The 19,983-nt window shown below is 39.1% G+C and overlaps 1 protein-coding gene across 1 annotated transcript; it reads right to left on the reverse strand.

Moving 5' to 3' along the window:
- Positions 1–2,611: 2,611 nt before the first annotated feature.
- On the reverse strand, positions 2,612–12,547 carry LOC148274391 (uncharacterized). The gene is made up of 6 exons (XM_088237182.1): positions 12,257–12,547; positions 11,499–11,679; positions 8,675–8,795; positions 6,647–7,477; positions 5,803–5,995; positions 2,612–4,106 (listed from the first exon to the last, which is right to left on the reverse strand). Exons 1-5 carry the CDS (start codon positions 12,310–12,312, stop codon positions 5,808–5,810), a joined length of 1,377 nt encoding a protein of 458 aa, XP_088093308.1. The 5' UTR covers positions 12,313–12,547; the 3' UTR covers positions 2,612–4,106; positions 5,803–5,807.
- Between the last annotated feature and the right edge of the window lie 7,436 nt (positions 12,548–19,983).

Below are 19,983 nucleotides of genomic sequence, written 5' to 3' on the forward strand. Positions count from 1 at the left end.
GCTCTGTGCGAATGTAGTTCTGCATCCTGGAACTGACAGTATACTATCGGATCTATTACTAATACGATTTAAATTATTACTAAACAATTCCCTATTCAAGTAAACATATTTCGAACTCTGAAATATATATAATCTTCTAAAACTAAGGAGTCCACTCTCAACGAATAATTTATTACTAGGAAATAGTCTGTGTTTTATGACTATTAAGTTAGCTACAGTTTGCAGCAAAACAATGGGCCTACCAAATCGATATTGATTTGCATTGTAATTACTTTTAAATATTTATCTGTGTATGTATTTATTATTGCAGGGTTATTTAAATTTATTTTTCTATAATTCTCCTATATTTATTTAATAAAACTAAAAATACACGTGTGCGTTTGTTTGTTCATCTGTCACATCTCTGAAACGGCAAGTCGTAGCGCCCTGAAATTTGGCCACGTCATTCTAGATGCGATTTTTAGATCATCGGTGCTGTTTTCGAGTCAAATTTGAATCGATCGCTACTCGATACAGACTCACATTTTTTAACAGCAAATCGTAGAATACACATGTTGAGACAATAAGCTGCAACTAAACATACTGCAATTTACCATTGTCGATTTTTATTTATTGTAATGAGTAAATATCAAAGTTATCTACAAACAAAGACAAGCACATCAACGAAAGCGTCCTTTACGCGTCTGTTGTTAAACAAAACAAAATGGCCGCCAGCAGAGTGAAGTCGTCACTAAACAAAATTGTGTAACGGTTTCCTCCTATGCAAAATAACGATAGGGCCCCTCTATAGCTAGCGCGTTATTGCTCTGACGGTTTAAAAGGTATTTTGTAAGTCTTCTTTATGTACTAATGGCCAATTTTATAAACATCTGTCGGTAAACTGGATCAATTTTAGTTATATTTGGTATACCGACCGATTTTGCATTTTATAAATGTTTGTAGTTTTACGAGTAGTTAAAATAATGGCTAAGTGGTAACTATCCAATTTCGGCCAGTTAAATGCATTGCAGTCCGTTATCTTCAGGGCCTCTGCCGTATTTAACACTGACAGGTTTTTAAACAATTTTTTTATATACTTTCATTAATTTTCTGCTTAATAAAGAAGTTTAGTGTTCTTTTATATTTTTTATTTGTTAATAGACTATCAAACCAAGTCAAAATTTAAAAAAATAAATAAATTTATGTATCATTTTATTATCGTTATGATTTTTTTAAAGTTGTGTAATTTTAAAAGTACTCCGACTGTGACATCACGAGATGTCATCGGCGAGTTGTTCCGCCATTTAAAAGTAGAACCCTGTAGCTGTCAAAACACACTAAACTTTGAAAAAAATGGCTACCCGGAAACCGCCAATCGACGACACATAAAAATGCTATAATTTATTTTTTGATTCGCCAGAAACTGGGGGTCAACACTATTTTTCAGAAATTTCGGGGCGCTCATGTTTTTTCATGCAAATGCTCAAATTTTTTTTACCACGTGTAAAAAAACATTTTCATATCCAATTTCCTGTAGCACTGAGCATCCTCATTAATTTAAAGTTTTTTTTTTTTCCACACGTAACGTATTGTCATTGGGAATATTGTAGAATAAATTTATTTTCCTGTTTTTTTAAAAATATTTTAATATACAAAATTGTCAAGTTTTGTAATTAATATATAATTTGTATTTAAATCCAGGAGATAATATTGTGTAATGTCTTAATTCTGTACGACATAAACTACGCTGACAAGAAAAATTAGAAATTACTACTAATTTAAATTTTAATTTAAATCAAAATACTTATTAGTAACCGTCAGTTAACAAAATTGGTTTATAAATCACAATCGTCGGTTATCGTTCGGAAGAACTGTTCGTAACGTTGATGGAAGTTTGATTAGATTGTTTATTAACTGGCCCTGAAGGAATTTTTTTAAGTTGTTTTTTTATTATATTTTAAAAACGATTTAAGCTTAATTTGAATTGGCTCTCAAACAAATTTTATTTTACCGTTTAATATACATATTTTTTATTACAGTTTGAATATATTTGTTACAGTCGATTCCTCATTTGACTTATGTTATTTAAATTTGCAATGCCTTCAAAGAGAAAAAATCTCCATTATGAATATTATATTCTCCCATAGGTTAATTATCTAACTTCAATATTTGATTATTTGAAAACATTAATTTATTTAATGTATCTTCATGTGCATCTCAAAATTGTAATTTTCGGGTTGATCTCATCGTTGCTTCAGAGTAGTGATATGCTCAGTTGAAAAGTCAAATTTTGATTAGAATCATAATCTTTTGATGTGTTCTGTACATACTATTATAATCTGTATATGTTATTTGTATGATTATTTTTATAACAATAATACTGATTTATGTTTAAGTGCATCATGTTTGATCTGTGATTTTGCTAATAAATTTTGGACAGAAATTGCTTTGTTATTATCTCTTCTAACATCCCTAGGCTGGTTTTGAAAAAATCCCTATCTATTATTATTATTATGGATAACTTATATAGCGCCATTTTCATAATAAAATACCTCAAGGGCGCTTTACATAGTGATTCTATTGTTAAATTAATTTAATTGAAGCTTTTAAATTTGTAATTTAATTAAAACAATTTATTTTGTTGTCACATGCTACGGATTTATTCAAATGATTTAGAGAACAAGTGGGTTTTAAGTTTTTTCCGAAACATCACTTCACTTTCACAGCCTCGCACCTCTGCTGGGAGAGCATTCCATGCCATAGGGCCTGCGACCGCAAATGTGCGTTCATTAAATCTAGAAAGGATGTATATAATTTATAGGGTTTCAATACTACAATAAAAGAATATTTAAAAATATTTTTTTTAAAAGAAAAGAAGCATTGACAAACAAGACAAGATCTGAACTGTTAATTTAGTGCTCGTTTAAACCGTTGTAAACTTAAACGTAAATAAACTGCTTTTTTTTCAGAATACGGTTTTGAAATTTCACATACTTTTAAAAAATACAATTTATAACATTCCTTGATTTAAATTTTCAAACTTTTTACCAAGCTCTTTCTTGTAACATTTTAAATATAATTACAAGTTTTAAACAATTCTTTTTTTATACTTATGCACCCACACACACGCACCCTCTCCCTCATTCATTCCCACACGCACATGTACCCTCTCCCTCATTCATTCACGCATACACACATTCACATACACATGAAAACAAACATCACACATATACAACTACGTAAGCCCTTTTCTTATATATTATGTGTCATTAGATTTACAGTGGATTTTTTTAATTGACTCTAGTATTGTTAATATTTTTCTACTTATTTTGTTTATGTAATAGCTGTAAAAATCCCAAATAAATCAATAAACCAAAAAAGTACAGATCTTGTCTCGAGTTAAACAATACGACAAAGACAGGCCGCCATTGGAGAATTAAGGCCATAGTTTGTTCTATGCTAATCGATGAACAGTACTTAATTGTTTCTCAGCCTACGAGTCGGAATATCGAATTTTGCTTGTCCCAGTAATGATGGAATATCGATTATATCATTGAGTACGCTATATATATATATGGAGTCAATATTACTTCTACTTTTTTGTAGACTAGAAATATTTAACATTGACTATCTCAGCATAAGAATAATTACCTCTCTCTAGTCCAAGCATCCACGCTACTTTTCAAAGCAAGCGATGTTGGACTGATTCAATGTGATTTATGTAATTCACATAGAATGGAGACCAGACCACGGAGGCATACTCTAGAAGAGGACCATATGATGTAGCGCTGACGTAAGTAATGGAAATGAATTAAAAAATATTTACAGAATGATTTTTTTGGTGGTAACTGGAGTTTTTTTTTTTCAAGTAAAACACAAAATGAAAATTCTTTTATTGGGAATTAATTTGGTCCAGCACAATTCATTTGGTCACTTGTGGAATGCTATGTCGGACGGATGTCCGTCTTCGGCCGGCACGCAAAGATTAGCCCTTTTTTGGCATTTTCCATCACTTTTTCGAGCGTTGCTATGGGTTGTTGACTCTAAGCTGCTATAGGGTCTCTGGCTGGTCCTCATAAACTTTTCCCTTGAGATATCCTCACAGAAAAAGTCAGGAACTATAAAATCTGGAGACAAGACACAACCCGATATGAAAAATAAGAGTTTAGATTAATCAAATTGTTTTTTCAATTTAATAGTGCGCTAATGAAAAAAACTTTTTTGGTTATATTTTGTCTTGGTACAGCCTTTTTCTTTTTTTTAAGTAAAAATAAATATTTGCGTTCTTATGATTTATGAAAAGATTTAATTTTGATGGCCATTTTCAACGATTTGTAAATAACTCATTATTAGAAAATGGGAATCAAGTTGGGGTAGAGCGGGATTCGAACCACAGACCATTGAGCAGTGAGTCTGAGGCACTAGCCACGGGACCACAACCCAATTCTGTGTGTTCTGATCCAGTGTCTGAAAGTCTACAAAAATAAGTCAGCATGTTTTTTTGCAGTGCATTTATTTAAAAAAAATTGAAAGTACAATAGTTGAACTGAACAACATATCGTCGATCGAGCGCAAGAAGTCGTAACATTTTCAGTAAAACCGAGTAAGAAGTCATTAAGGGTTGTTTTTTATGTAAACTATGGAATATGAAGTCATCAATATTTTTTTTGCCATGGAACGGCTGTTTTGCGTATGAAAAAATTCATTAATTTTATAAAATGTATGTACAGGAAAACGTCATTTTGCGCCAGTTTGATTTACGCTGATTTACAACTACGCCGGTTGGTGCCGGCGTGGGATTCCCCGGTTTGGCCGACACCAGACGACAGTAGGCGCCGCAATTCTAATATCAGACACACTTTTACACATTGTTTTTTTTCTATTACCGTGTACGCGAGCAGTCTATTGTGTGTGTGAAATTGTTTCCGAGTTAGTTTTAGTTTTGTTTTTAAGAAAAATAAAAAGGTATGATTATATTTTTTATTTTACTATCATTAAAATTATAAGAATATTCAAATGTTTGTAGTTTATGCTATGATTCTGCAAGAAAGGAAGCCACAATCAAAGCAAATGAAATTGGATGTTTTTTTTCAAAAAAGTATGAGAATTTAATTTAGCACCGATAAACTGGTTAGTTAGCATTTACTATAAAAAAATTCATTATTTATATTGAGATTATTATTTATTTTGTCAATGAATTTAAACTATATTTATTAAATACATTTATAATTTATTTTGAATATATACATAAAATGTATTGAATAAACATGTTAGATTGTTCTTAGAATTTTGACCGGGAACCAAACCTTACATCTTCCAATATATTTGTGTTCATTTTACGCTGATTTTTTATGCCAGTGTCTCTCGGACCGAAACCCCGGTGTAAAAAGACATTTACCTGTACTTCGCGTTTCTTTACAGTTAATAAATTCCTTGAAATTTGAAACTATAATAACTATTCTCGTAAGATCTATAGAATGAGTCTTCTTCAGATCATAGTGAGCCTGTCCTTTAATCAAAAGGCCGTGCAGAATAATTCACCATTATCATCTGATCAGCGCACGTCCATTCTGATTTAAAGGAATGTGGAAAAAACCAGCGTAGCGGCTTTCAGCGAAAACAGCCATCAAGCCGCATACTGATATGCAACAATGCCGGTATAAATTGTGTGGACTTGCCGCGCAGCGCCCGGGATCTCGGGTGGCACCGGGATCTCGGGTGGCACCGGGATCTCGGGTGGCACCGGGAGCTGGTCGCGGCAACACATCCGCGCCTTGTCTCGTGCGAGACACAAAAGAAGGAGAAAACTATCACAGTTTGAACCTTTTCTAGCTACTGTTGTTGTACTTGTGACGCGACTTCATGTGCACTCTGAAGGACGCGTCCTGGATAAAGGTCTGCCCGCAGATGTGGCACTTGTACTTCCTTATGTTGAAGTGAATGTTGAGATGGTTCCTCAGGTGTCTTTTGAGCTTAAAAGCTTTGTGGCAGATGTCACAGGCGTACTTTCTTTCATCTGAAATGTATTGAAACACCCGGCATTAATATAATGTAGCTGGTTAGTAATTTACATAGATGTACGAGGTGTGTTCAGAAAATAACGGGGATTTTTAAATTTTGCAAGTTTGGATAGTCCGATTGTCATTTTTATCATGTTGGTATACATGCCCCTGAAGTATGCTAAAACTTTCAGCTGTATTATTCATTGTTTACTTTGTCTGTGGCAGCCGCTAACGTTAGACGAGTTTTTATGAGCTCGGCAATTTTCGTTTGTCAAAAAAATGGATCAAAGAATTTGTATCAAATTTTGTGTATAAAATTAAATAAAGTGTAACAAAGTGTGTGAAATGTTAACAAAGGCCTATGGTGAGTCTGCTATGAGTAAAACTAGAGTTTACGATGGCCGTGAAGACGTTGAAGATGACGAACGGCCTGGACGCCCCAGAACATCGACAACCGATGAAAATGATGTATAAGGGGCGTGGCCATAACTGTTTTCGCGGGAATTAAAATGTATAAATTATTTTGTATATTTATAATTTTTAATAAGAAGCAAAAAAAATTGTTTTACCTGAAAGTATTTCATAGAACCTTATTCATTTAAAATTGTAAAAATAAAAAAGTGATATTTCCCCACTACAGCATTAAAATAAAGTAAAATTCTTACCACTGTGAACTCGCATGTGATTCCTCATGATACCGATATTAAAGTATTTCCTGTTGCAGAACGGACACGCCACATTCCTCTCCTTCAGATGCACTCTCCTGTGGTGCTGCTCGAGTTTGTAGGCCGAGTAGCACTTGGCCCCGCACTGCGCGCACACGTGGATGCCCAGCATTATCTTGTGGGCGTCTTCCAGATGGTCGATCCTCTGCATATTCGACGAGAACCGCTCCGTGCAGTACCGACAGGAATAACTCATAATGCCGAGGTGGATCAGATTGAAGTGCCGCTTGTGGCTGTCCCTGTTGCTGAAGGTTTTCTTGCACTTCGAGCAGGGGAACCGCTCGCCGTGGTTGGCCATGTGGCTAGACAGGTTCGACCTGTTGGCGAACGTTCTGGCGCAGAAATCGCACAGATACCGGTGGAAGTGGACGTTGTAATGTTTTCGAAGCTTCGGAAAATCGTCAAAGTCTTCTCTGCAAATGGGACATTGGGTGTCGGAAGACTGCAGAGACGGCGCGACATATTTTTCTGTTTTAAAAACTACCGGCTGGTCTACCCATTCCACACGTTTATCCTTTTGATTTTCCGATGTATTGCATTCGCGAGGTCCGCTTTGGCCTATATTATCATTTGGTTCCACTTTTGGAACTTCGACAGTCACATGGGGGGCGCTTGTCGAATGGCTCGGTGATCCGTTGACACTTTCAGAATGGAAATCATCCGTCGGAAAGTCGTGGAATGAATCGTCGTTTTCGTATTTAATGTTTATATCGTGCTCGATAAAAGGGTTTGCTTTAATTCTAGGCTTTCGCGGTTTTTTTGTGGACTTTCCTGTATTGGAAAAATAATTCAAATAAGTACCATATACAAATTTACAAAAAAGAAAAAACAAAAGAATTTGAGATGAATAAGTCACTCAGATACCAACATAATATTAAAATTCCTAAATTCCACACAAATCATGGTCAAAATAGCTTTGTCTTCAAAGGTGTAAAAAATTATAATAATCTTCCCAATGAACTAAAAACTATTAAAAATAATATATCAATAAATAAATCTAAATATTTTTTTTAACACATGTAAAAACAACATTAAATTTTAATTAGTATGAATGTAATATTGTTTTATGTTTTTTCTTTTTATATCCTATGTTTTATTTTTTTTTCTCATGTACTCATGTAATTTAAAATTATATAAACTCTTATAAATAAACAACTACAACAGTGTAAGTCACTCTCCAAGCACAAGAGTTAGTCTCCTTTTTGGAGAGTTACAGTGATTACATTTACTAGATGTGTAAAAGTAGATATGTGTAGAATTTTTGAAAAACGTCTAACTTTTATGAATAATAAAAAAAACATAATATAAGTATTTTATTGTGCATTTTACAACGTAAATAATATAGATTTCTTTTTAATTTGATTGATATAATTATACAGTTTTACAGTTTTCAATTTTTATATTTTTAGTCAAAAAAGTAGAAGAATTTGTGTATCTGGGAAGCATGTTTTCAAGAGAGCACTGCCAGTTTAGCTTCGCTTGACATATTTTTATTAGCAATTAGTGTGCTTAGTGCTCCGTTCATTTTGTTGCCCGCATTCACTCTCCTTTCAACATCTTTTTCTACTCTTCCATCTCTTGAAAACATGCTTCCCAGAAACACAATTTTTTCTACTTGTTCAAGACTTAGCGGGTAATTAATTATAATGTTACTAAAAATACCAAATAAACGTTGGTCTACAGTACTGAAATTTAAAAAAAATTATAATTGTTTTTTTTTTATAGGAATAACCCGCTAAGCCTCTATTTTGAGGCTTGTCAGCAGGTGGGATAGAGGGGATATGGAAGGAGGTAGTGAAAAATACACCACAACACCCAGACCAATTGAGGAAAAAATCTTTTTTTGATTTTTTTATTGCAACTGGCGGGAATCGAACTCGCAACGCTGGTTTCTCAGATAGCCGTCTAACCAACTGCGCCACGGCGCCTGTCAAATAATAAAATAAATAATGATAAAATTACAATTACCACATTGAAGTTTTTTCAGTCTTATAGCCGCTATTTCGATTTGTTTCCGAAACAAGACGGCTTCTCTCAACCGGGATGCGCACCCGTCACAGATGTCTACCATTTGCTGGTCGCCCACCAACTGCAAACATAAAGAATCCTCATTGTGATAAGAGTGGCAAAGCCTTGTTCTTGTTCCAGCACTCTCTTCATTGTTAGGTACCTAGAGACAGATTAAATGCATACGCAAAAATTTGCCAGTTGATGCCGCCCGTCAATTAATAAATGCGTTTGTAGTGTCTAGAGTCGATTATTGTAATGGTATCTACGCAGGTCTAAAAATGAATAAAATGACTCGCCTACAGTCTATATTGAATGCCGCAGCGAGACTTATTTTTGGAATCTCTAACTTCAGTTATATCACTCCACTACTTCGAGAATTACACTGGCTACGTTTTCCACAGAGGGTGGAATACAAGCTCTATTGGCTTATGTATAGGTCACTGCACAACTCTGCTCCGGAATATCTAAGGGAACTCTGCATTCCAGATGAACTAGCTGACAGACGTCTTACGCTTAGATCAGCTACATCTACATCGAGAGGAAAAGTTATTATACCTCTACGCTATGGCATAAAATGCTCTCCCAGCAGAGGTGCGAGGCTATGAGAATGAAGTGATGTTTCGGAAAAAAACTTAAAACCCACTTGTATTGCATAAAATAAGTATACGTATTTGGTAACAGGGAATCTATATAAAACTAGTGAATAGAAAATGAAAACGGAGTGTTCTCTGTTTATGATAGTCTCCATCTACCTACTGTCTACAAAAGCTTCTCTTCGGACATCTATCTCCCTTTGTTAACCATGGAGTTGAACAGTGTTTGATTTATTTAGTTTTTTATTGCTTACTTCTTAGCATGAACACTTGACCAATTTACTACTATACTCTATTTTTTATAAATTTATTGATATTGTTTTAACTTTGCTGGAATTCCTCTCGTCCATGCGCTTTGTAGCTGCACGGTGATTGGTTATCTAGCTTTCATATATCAACTTTAAAATACCTAAATTTTGTAACGGGGTCTAGAATTCCAATCGTCTATGTGCTTAGTAGCTGCAAGGCGTGTTGTAATCTTACTCCTTTTTATTATTCACATTATTATTATTTTTTAATGCACTAAATTTATTTGTCAATGTTTAAAATGTGTAAATGGGGGGTAAATTTCTAACTGTCTATGCGCTCTGTAGCTGCAAGACGTCCCGTAATCTAGCTCCTATCTGTTACAATTTTTGATTGATCTTAATTGAGAACGAGGAACTAGAATCCCAACCGTCCATGCGCTCTGTAGCTGCAAGACGTACTGGGATATTTATTAATTGTACAGCGCCCTTGAGGTGATTTTCACAAAAATGGTGCTTTATAAATTATCCAACTATATATATAACATGGCTCAGCCTGTTCTAAGATGGAGATTTTTTATCTTTTAAAGCATAAGTATGTAGTTCTATACTAATATAGCAACAAAAAAAAACTACATAATTATAGATGCCTAGCTAATCAAATGTAAGAAATTAAAAATTGTTATTATACAAATATAAAGTATGTATATGTGCCAAGAATACATGTTACTTAAAGATAAATAATATAGTATAGTATATAATAAAAAAAGTAATGTAATACATGAAAATATAAATAATATGTGTACCAATTGTATAAAGTACTACGTTTATTGATCTACATTTTTTTTTTAATCTCTCGCTACACTATTTACATGTGCAGTTATTTTTATTTTGAAATTTGCTTAACATTTTGAGTCTTTTATATTTGGCATTAAATCATTAAATATTTTTGGAGCAATTATATTATATTGCTTTTTACCAAAGGCGGTTGATACAAATGGGACAATACAGTTAATTTGTGTTGCTGAACAAGTGTTTATGTTTTGTTGGGTATTTTATATGTTTGAAGTATAGTCTTAATATCTTCCTCCTCAAGCCGACACTCGCACATGGCAGAGGCCCTGTACATGGATTTTGAACGGGCGAGACCCATTGCGACAGTCCGATGTCTCAAACTTGTTCAGAATCGCAATAAAAGGCATTGCAATAAGTCTACAGCTTGTCCACCACATACCGCATCTGAGGACATAAGTCTACGGTGCCCACATAAACGGAAAATTTGCTCGTTGTCAAATTAAAAAAACTGCCCGAAGGAGCTCTCTGTAATCTGGTAGCCTTAGCATCTTTGTACTGAAAGAAAGTAATCCAGAAGTACATAATATGTACTTCATTGGTTTGAGAAAAGAGGGAAGTGAATTCTTTACCGACTGGGATAAAATTAACAAATTACAACAGGGATGGAGAATACGTTAAATAAGGGATTATGGAAGTCTAGGCATTTACAGGGCTTACGACCTGTAATTGGCTGGTTTAAGTGGCCACTTTATACACTGTGTAACATTCACCATTTTGCCTATGTTTGAACATCTGTTAATCTTAATGACTCCCGAGGGGGTGAAATCCAGTCTTTTGTCTACAAACATTTGGACAAACTCAAATATTGGGATTAAATTGATTGGACAAGATCAATTCGCCGAAATGATTACAAAACTTTTTAAAAGCCTTGAAATTCTTTTTAGAAGCTACCAGATCTATATATCCGACAGGACCTATAACAGGGCCACGGATAGTAGCGAGAAGCTCTATTCGGTAATCGTGGAGAGGGGGAAAGACACAAAACCAGTAAGTAAGTCTACACTTATTTTTTACAGAATTTAATAATTTTAATGAAAATTAAAATGTGATTTGGAAAAGGCTACATCCACTTCAATCTATAATCCTTACCTTTACACGGAAACAAGATGACAACAGTTCACCGAATGTGTCGGGCTGGTCTTCCAGTGGAATACTTAGGGAGCAGTTCTTGAGAGAATCGGGGCTAGAGCAGATCAGGCATGTCCCAGAACACCAGCTACCGGTCGGTATTACGATGTTTTCCATTTCCAACTTACACTCTTCATTGTAACTGAAATCAAAGAAGTAAGTTCAATTTTTATTTGACTCAGTAGAATGAGATAATAATAATATACAAACCAGCAAACCATCACAGCGTTTCCCGGTAGGGATAGGCAGAGAGGATAGAACGCCATATCACTCTGTCTTTGCATGCAGACCTCGCTTCCTCTACATTTATACATCTTCTCATGAACGCACGCCGATTATTCCTACTCTTGATATGTCCATCTTCAAGTATTTGATGGACTTGATCGTGCCATGTCTTTCTCGGCATTCCTCGTTTTCTGTATCCATCAACGTTCGCTTCGTAGATCCGTTTAGCTGTTATTTCGCTGTCCATTTGCTCAACATGTCCAAACCAACGCAGCACCCCTTTCTTGATTCTGTCGATAGTGCATGTCTCAGCCTCGTATAGTTCACGGATCTTGACATTGGTGCACCTATCATACATCGTTTTACCACACATTTGCCTGAGAGATCGCATTTAAACTACTTTCACCATTATTTCTCCAATTCCATACTTCGCTCTCATACATTAGAATAATATAGAGAAGCTATTTCTAGGGTGTAAAAAAGATTTTCCTTACGTTTGAATTAAAAGAAGTTTATATAATTTCAACAGATGATTATATGCAGTTGGCATTTTGGCAGTTCTTTTAAAAAAAAAACAAAGCACTCTGAGATAAATACTTGTCACACTAATACCGCCTTAAATTAGCTAGTTTCTTTCAGATAAAAACGTGACGATACTACTGACAAGATTCAGGACAAAAATTTCAATCTAATCTAAATTTTGGCGTCGGTATTTTTATTTTATTTTCCCGTAGATCCCAATATTCCAACAAACAAACACCACAAAATAATCAATCAGAAATCACAAACAATAAAAAAATCGAAACCACAGATTATACTACACGAAAAACTTTTTTTAATTTTTCTTCTTTTTGTTTATTGGCTTTTTCACCTCTCTGCCATAGAATGTCAAGATTCGGACAGATATCGTGTCAATACTGGGGATCGTTTTATATTACGCAATTTTCATAGCCGTTATGATACTTCCGAAGTTTGCCAGGGTGTTTAAAAAGTCATTATAATAATCATTCTAATAAGTAATATTGAAAAGTATATTTTTTTAGATACGCATTGGGTGAGAAGAATAATAAGAAACACACATTTACTTTGTTTTATAAGTAACGTTAAGCAACGATTTATACTATTTTATGTATCTGATTGAAATAAAAAAGATACAATAGTATTTTGAAAAATTTAGTAAGAGGCGTTTATATAAGTACCAAAACTCAGTCAATTACAATATGTACATAATTATATCAGCGCTAGAAACTGACAATAAACAGTCCTTATATTGTAATTCTAATTACGCGTTGTACTTTGGACTGCGTTTAAAGATATGGTAATTTGGTTAGCATTTATGTTGATGATCTGTCAAATCTTTTTGTCCTAAAGTATAATTATTTTTACAGTCGTTATTATTATTATAAACATTACATACATATATCATACTTTTCATCTTTATTTCTTAATATTTTCAATATTTTTTTTTCTCTTAAATCGCATTTCGTGAATTATGTTTTTTACAAGTCTTTTAGGCGCAGGTTAATTTTTTTTTTAAATTACATCCAAGAAAATACATTTTGACACCTTTGTTTTCTCCGATATCCAAAAAGCTAAATAATATGACTGTAACGTACGCGTTACCACGATAAAATTTCGCCGGTTCGTCACCCGCGTCTGCCGCAGTCAAGCTTCCCGGCGTAAGTGGGAAGCCGCCCTCCCAGACAGAGTCAAAGACAAAGTCGGAAGGTAGGAGCACAGCTGCGCCGACCGCAAGTCAACCTCAATAGCCCTGAAAAGGACTTTCCACCCGGTCCAAGTGGTGCAGAGAGGCGAAGGCAGTCAGCAGGCAGAGCGGAGCGAAGAGCGAAGTGCAGGAGGGCGAACAGGGCGGAGAACGGAATAAAACACGTGTGCAAGGTTCAGAGTTTGGAACTCAACTAATTTATTCCTAATCTAATCTAATATCTAATGGCTTGCGGAGTACCGGGTCTAATTAGACCCCCTGCTCCTTCATCTGACTGAGTTTACTTGGGTTGAAGTTGGGTGGTAGTAGTGCTACCGAAGGGGGGGGGGGGTTATAAAAATTTGTTAAGCAGAATGCTGCGTGATTTTATTCGAGTAATAGTACCTCGCGGGGTCTTTTGTACCGGCGGTGTGAGTTGACATCGTAGTCTGAAAGTGAGTTTATTGTCGGGTTAGGGTGTGCGGCTAGTCCGCCATAAAAGCGTTCTGACAACGCGACGATGTATTTCTTTAAGGGGGGCATATCAGACTCTACGTGTAGTTGTGTAATGCGTGTCCAGCGGGGGGCTTTCAACGCTATTCGTAGTGCTTTGTTTTGAAGTGTTTGTATTTTCTTTAGTTGAGTTTTTGTCGCGTGGCCCCATATGGGGGCTGCGTATGTGATGATGGGTCTTATTACTGTTTTGTATAAAAGTAATTTGTTGTCTATTGAGAGTTTGCTGTTCCTACCCATCATCGGGTAGAGAGCTGATATTACCCCGGAGGCTGAATTTATTTTTGCATCGATATGCTTGTTCCACTTGAGTTTAGAGTCGAGTATGACTCCTAAGTATTTTATGGAATCTGTCCATGGAATGTTTTCGCCGAACATGACTATGTTTGGCGGTTGAGTTGCTACTCTTCTACGGGTGAAGAGTGTGGTAGCACTCTTACTAGGATTTATCGTGATGCGCCAGTTCCTGCACCATTTTTCCAGGGCAAGGCACTGGTCTTGTACTCTCTTAGCTGCCATATTGGCGTTATGAGAGGTAGACATTAGAGCGGTGTCATCCGCGAACTGGGCTATTTGTATGTTGTGATTAAGCGCGGCTGGAATATCACTCGAGTATATATTGTATAATATCGGACCCAGTATTGAGCCTTGTGGGACTCCTGCTCTGATCGAGCGCTCGGTTGAGTGATGTGAGTTAATTTTTATGCGGAAAGTGCGTTCTGATAGGTAATTAGCTATCATTTGGATCATGGCCAGCGGTATGCCGGATTTGTCCATTTTGTATAGCAGTCCGGTGTGCCATACTCTGTCGAATGCTTTGCTGACGTCAATGGATAGAACCGCGGTGTGGTGTCGCTGGTTAAATCCTCTAATTATTTGTTCAACTACGCGAAGTAATTGGTGCAGCGTAGAGTGTTTATCTCTGAACCCGTGCTGCGTGTCTGGAATTATCGATTTTTCCGAGACTATATCCTTTAACCGGTGGTGGATAATTTTTTCCATTACTTTTGAGAGACAGGGGAGTAAGCTAATTGGTCTGTGGTTAGTTACTTCAAGTGGGTCCTTCCCTGGCTTAGGGATGAGTATGACGTCAGCAAGCTTAAACGCGGTTGGAAATATTTTTAATCTAAGCGATGCGTTGCATATGGCTGTTATCGCGCATATTCCCTTAAGGGGAATGTGTTTGAGGATTTTATTTGAAATGGCGTCCGGGCCGGGGGCTTTTTTATTTTTTAGTCTAGTTATTATGTTTCGGACCTCTTTGGGGGTTGTGAATTTTATCGGTGGTTCTACTGGTGGGGAGTTTAGAACTATCGCGACTCTGTTGTTGACCTCCTCTACAAATACCGGATCGTCGAGGGAGTTATTTGTGGTGAACTGGGCTTCGAGGCTGTCTGCGAAGGTTTCAGCCTTATCTGCAGTGGAGTATACGATTACTCCGTCGGGGCCTTTGAGTGGGGTGATCCGGGTTTTCGGTTTTTTAAGGGATTTAGATAATTTCCAGAGGGCATTTCTGTCCTCTTCTAGTGACGAGATGAAATCTTGCCATCTTTCGGTACGGTAGTTAAATAAGGCACGTTTAACTTGTGCTGAAAGTCGGTTCATTTGCCAGCGGTCGTGTGGATCGCGATATTTTTGCCAGTTTGCTCGGGGACGATTTTTCTCTCTTATCATTATTTTGATGTCCTCGGGGAGGTCGGGGTGTTTGTTATCGTTGGGTACTACGACCGTGGCTTCAGCGAGTGCCTTATTTATATCAGTAAGCAGATTCGCGACGGCGGAGTTTAAACTTGTCTCGTCCGGAATGGAGGTGGGGATTTTGATGGATTCAAATAGAGAGGGAAGTTTCTTCCAAGAAACTTTCTTTCTATTCAGTGAGACGGGGTCGGTAGGTAGAGTGCCGTCCGATAGGAATAGGAGCACAGGGTTGTGGTCTGACGAGAGTTCGTTTACTACTTGCATACTGTACGCGTGAGTTGACTCTGACATTATGATTATATCTATAACGTCGGGCTGCCCGTAGTTGGTCGGGTACAAGGTCGGGACGTCCGGTGCGTCGATGACCGTTGAGGAGTTATGTGAGTAATCAAATAGTTTCCTGCCTTTGGTGTTGTTTCGTCTACTGTGCCAGGAGGCGTGCTTAGCATTCAGATCTCCTGCTAGGATAGTTGGTATGCCCGCGGGGATGGCATTTTCCAAGTCCTCGTCGAGCATGGCTCGTCTGGGAGGGCTGTAGGCAGCTATGAGCTTAAGTGGACCAGAGTTCTTTGTGTTAATAATGACCGCGGTGGTTTCAATATTATCGTTAGATGCTGACATAAATTGACAGTGGTCTATGGAGTTTTTAACTAGGATAGCTGTTCCGCCGCCTATGTTATGTGTCCGGTCGGTTCGGTATATCTGATAGTTGGGGAAGCTGATCCTTTGGTTCGGCTTTAACCATGTTTCATTTAATAATAAGACATCTAAGTTGTATTTATTTAAAAAAGATATGACCTCATCTTTGTGGTTTCGGAGGGAACCATTCGTATTCCAGAACGCGGTCTGGAGGGCTTCCGGTTTCGTATTAATACGAGCCATGGCTGTTTTCTATTAGGAGATTAATCTGACTCAGCATCTCAGATGCTGAGGTCAAGAAGGTCGCTAGCTGTTGTGCAGCAGCCGTAAGCGCCTCCATTGAGGTAGGGGGGTTAGGGGGAGGGGGGACGTGTTCTCTGGCGCGGCGGGAGTGTTCACGTCCGTGTCCGTGAGGGATACGTTCGCGATGAGTGCGAGGGGTCGAGTTGAGTTGGGTGGGAGTTTGGAGGGGGGGTGGGGCTGTTGGCTCCCTCTCCAATCTATATTGTTGGGATGGTGTTTCCCTCGAGTTCCTCGCATATGCGGGTGCGGGCCATATGGGGAGGGGAGGGGGTGGGGGGATGGGGGGAAGCGGACTTGGGGGATGGGTGTTTGGGTGATGGTTGGTTGGGGGGGGGTGGGGGGTTGGGTGGTGGGTCGGGGGGGTGGGTAGGTAGGCGCTCTGTGATTACGCGGTGGGTCGCGGCGCGGCGGGGGACGAGTTGAAGGTTTCGCAGGGCAACCTTTGTAATTCGCGGTGTGAGGGCCACCGCAGAGTGCGCACTTGGCCGGAGTATCTCTCGGTTTGGTGCATGTTGCGGTTGCGTGCTTTTCGCCGCACTTAACGCAACGTGGTTCTGCGTTGCAGCACGATGCCGAATGGCCGTAGAGCTGGCACTGAAAGCATTGACCCATCCTGGGTCTAGATTTTAATCTCTCCACTCTCACTTTCAAGTGAAGGATTGTTTGGAGCTCTGTGAAGATTTTTTTTGATTCTTCATTATGTTTCATATTTACGAGGATGAGGGGGATTGGCTTACGGTTGCCGCCCGTTTTCATCCTGTGAACGGAGATGACCTCGTACTTTGAGGCCAGAGCGTCGGCTATCTCTTGAGCCTCGATTGACTCAGGGATGCCTCTGAGGACAACCTTCAGTGGTTTATCCCCAGGAAGATGGAAGGAGTGATGATTCTCCTTTTCATCTTTCAGCATTTTCGTCACCTTAAGGTGATCGCGTGGTGTTTTTACGAACACCCATATATTTTCGCCACTATTTTTGGCCGTAAAATCGATCCCTTTGTTTTCGATCGATTTGGAGATTTTGCTCCAATTCTGCTTCCTGTGCAGGATGATTGGAGGGATACGGGAGGTGAAAGTGACCTCTGTGGGCTCTGCGGTGGCTATCTGAGAGGATGTCGCAGGAGAGTCAGAACGCGTACGGGTAGTTGTGGTTATTGAGGGGGGAGGGGGGGTCGCGGTGCGGTCGGTCTTGTCGGTACATTGGGTTCGTTTTTTTAACGGGGTTGATGGTGGAGAATTATTTGTGGGACTACGTTTCTTTTTACGGTTTAGAACCGTAGTCCACTCCATGGCTCGGGCGGCCGTTATTGCGGGCCAATCTTGGGCGGGGGGGGTAGCTGCGCGCTTCGGAGGCGGCTTATCAGAGGTACCGGGCGGGGTCAGAGGGCGAGGGGTCGATGCGCGGGTGGGTGGTGGAGAATTTGTGGGGGTTTGCGACTCGTCGCTTGTTGCCCCCGTGGAAGATTCTTCCGATTGATCTTCAGATGAGGAGGAGTACACTCGTACCCTCCTCGTGGTCTTATGCGCTTCTTGGCATAAGCGGGCCAGGTGAATTGACTCGTTCACGTTCAATTGTTTGCCGATCCTGGCCTCGAGGAAATCCGATATGTTATCCTCGAAAGATGAGGACGAGGCAATTGCCGTGCGTGGTGTGTCCTTGCGGACCGTTGGGGGATTAGGCATGGCGATAAGCGCCCTACATTAGTGGGAGAGACTTTTTGTTTATTATTGTTTTTAGAGAGTTTGTTTTTAAAAAAAAAAAAAAAAATTCTAGCTGGATTTTAGTTAACGATCGGATAAAAAAATGTACTGCAAGCCAGTAGGATATGGATCAAATTAGAATTCACTCACCGGAGAAGATGCAGGAGTCGGAAGGCGTGCGTGGCACTTGAGTTAATAACACTTAATAACACTTAACTATCACTGAGTGTCACTGTCACTAAAAACGGTTGCACGTCAACCTGAGGGTCGCGCAGCCGCGGATGGCTAGGGCCTTACTCGTCTTTCAGGCGGCACTAGTTGTTCCACCTCGCGGAGGGACAGCTCGAGGTTGCGGCGATCACGTGTGGAAAACCGGACAGTAAATTTGTCCGGAGAAAACAGCACTGTGAAAATCTACGCTCGTTGTGTGGGCGTAGAGGCGTAGCGGAGACGGCGCTTCGGTGGAGCGGTGTCGGACTCTACGGCGCGCAGGGTGGCGGCGCGGCGGGGAGGGGGTCCTGTAGTTCCTCCACTTGGCGACGGAGAGCGCTGGGCTCGATCCGGGCAGGAAGGCTGCGACGGTAGTGGCAGCGGAGACGTCCGTACTGGCCCGGTGGCGCGGGCGGAATGAATATGAATATGATAATTTATTCCTACAAAATAATCGCCTTATAAAGCGGTGCGCGTCGGGCTCCGTGAGTCAGCCGTCCCACCCGCTCCGGCTGCCTGGGAGTGGTGGGGGTAGTTCTCCCCGCCACTCCCTACATGCCGCCGGCCGCAGGTGGCGTAAATACGGGCGCTCAATGCCCGTACGGGCCATTTCGTCGGCAGCCGCGACGCGCGCAACATGACAATACAATATAGGCCCTTTTCAGGGCCTTACAAACATGAAATACAGAAATACATACATAAAGATTAATCCCTGGCTATATTCCCCCGGTATCACTGAGGCCAGGCTCGAAAGCGAATCATTTATCTTTATTGGGAGCCTAGCGCTCAGTCACACAAATACCGGGTTCCTAGCTACGTTCATTAATTCACACATTTACATATATCATTTACATCACTTTCATTTGTCCATTTTAACGTTCATCGCGTGTCCGGAACAATGACATTATAATAATATATTATGTCGACTATCGCAAAGATTCGCATTACTTTATTCCTTCTTCATTTTCGAGGTCAAGGTTGATGTACATTATGTGATGATACATTGAACCTGATGGTGGATGCCATAATGCGATTCGAAAGGTTGAAAAAGAGTGCAAATGGCATACGGCATAGTAACCCAAATTGAGCATCTTTACAGCCCATAAAATCTAATGGTGGATCTACGCGCTGGCCAATACATCGGCCAGTACACTGGTGCACTTGCGTTGGAGAGTTGTTCAGTATTTTTCGGTGCGAGACAATGTGCGGACGTCAAAAGCACACAAAAAACACGTTCACCGTCTATGGTAGTTCGTATAGCGTGCTAAAAGCTGACCCAACGTGTAAACGCGTTGACAAGCATTCAGCCAGTGCCCTTTGATCTGTGTTAAAAAACTGTCAGTAGACGGATAGCGCGCCAGTGCATGTGCCAGCTCTGCTGGCCACAAATACCTCCCTCTAGACCTAGATATTTGCCGATACGTATTGGCCAGCAAAAGTTTAACTGTTATGATT

Source organism: Micrasema longulum, unplaced genomic scaffold (assembly GCF_059751315.1).
Source record: "Micrasema longulum isolate JH-2025_06_02 unplaced genomic scaffold, ASM5975131v1 h1tg001665l, whole genome shotgun sequence".
NCBI lineage: Eukaryota > Metazoa > Arthropoda > Insecta > Trichoptera > Brachycentridae > Micrasema > Micrasema longulum.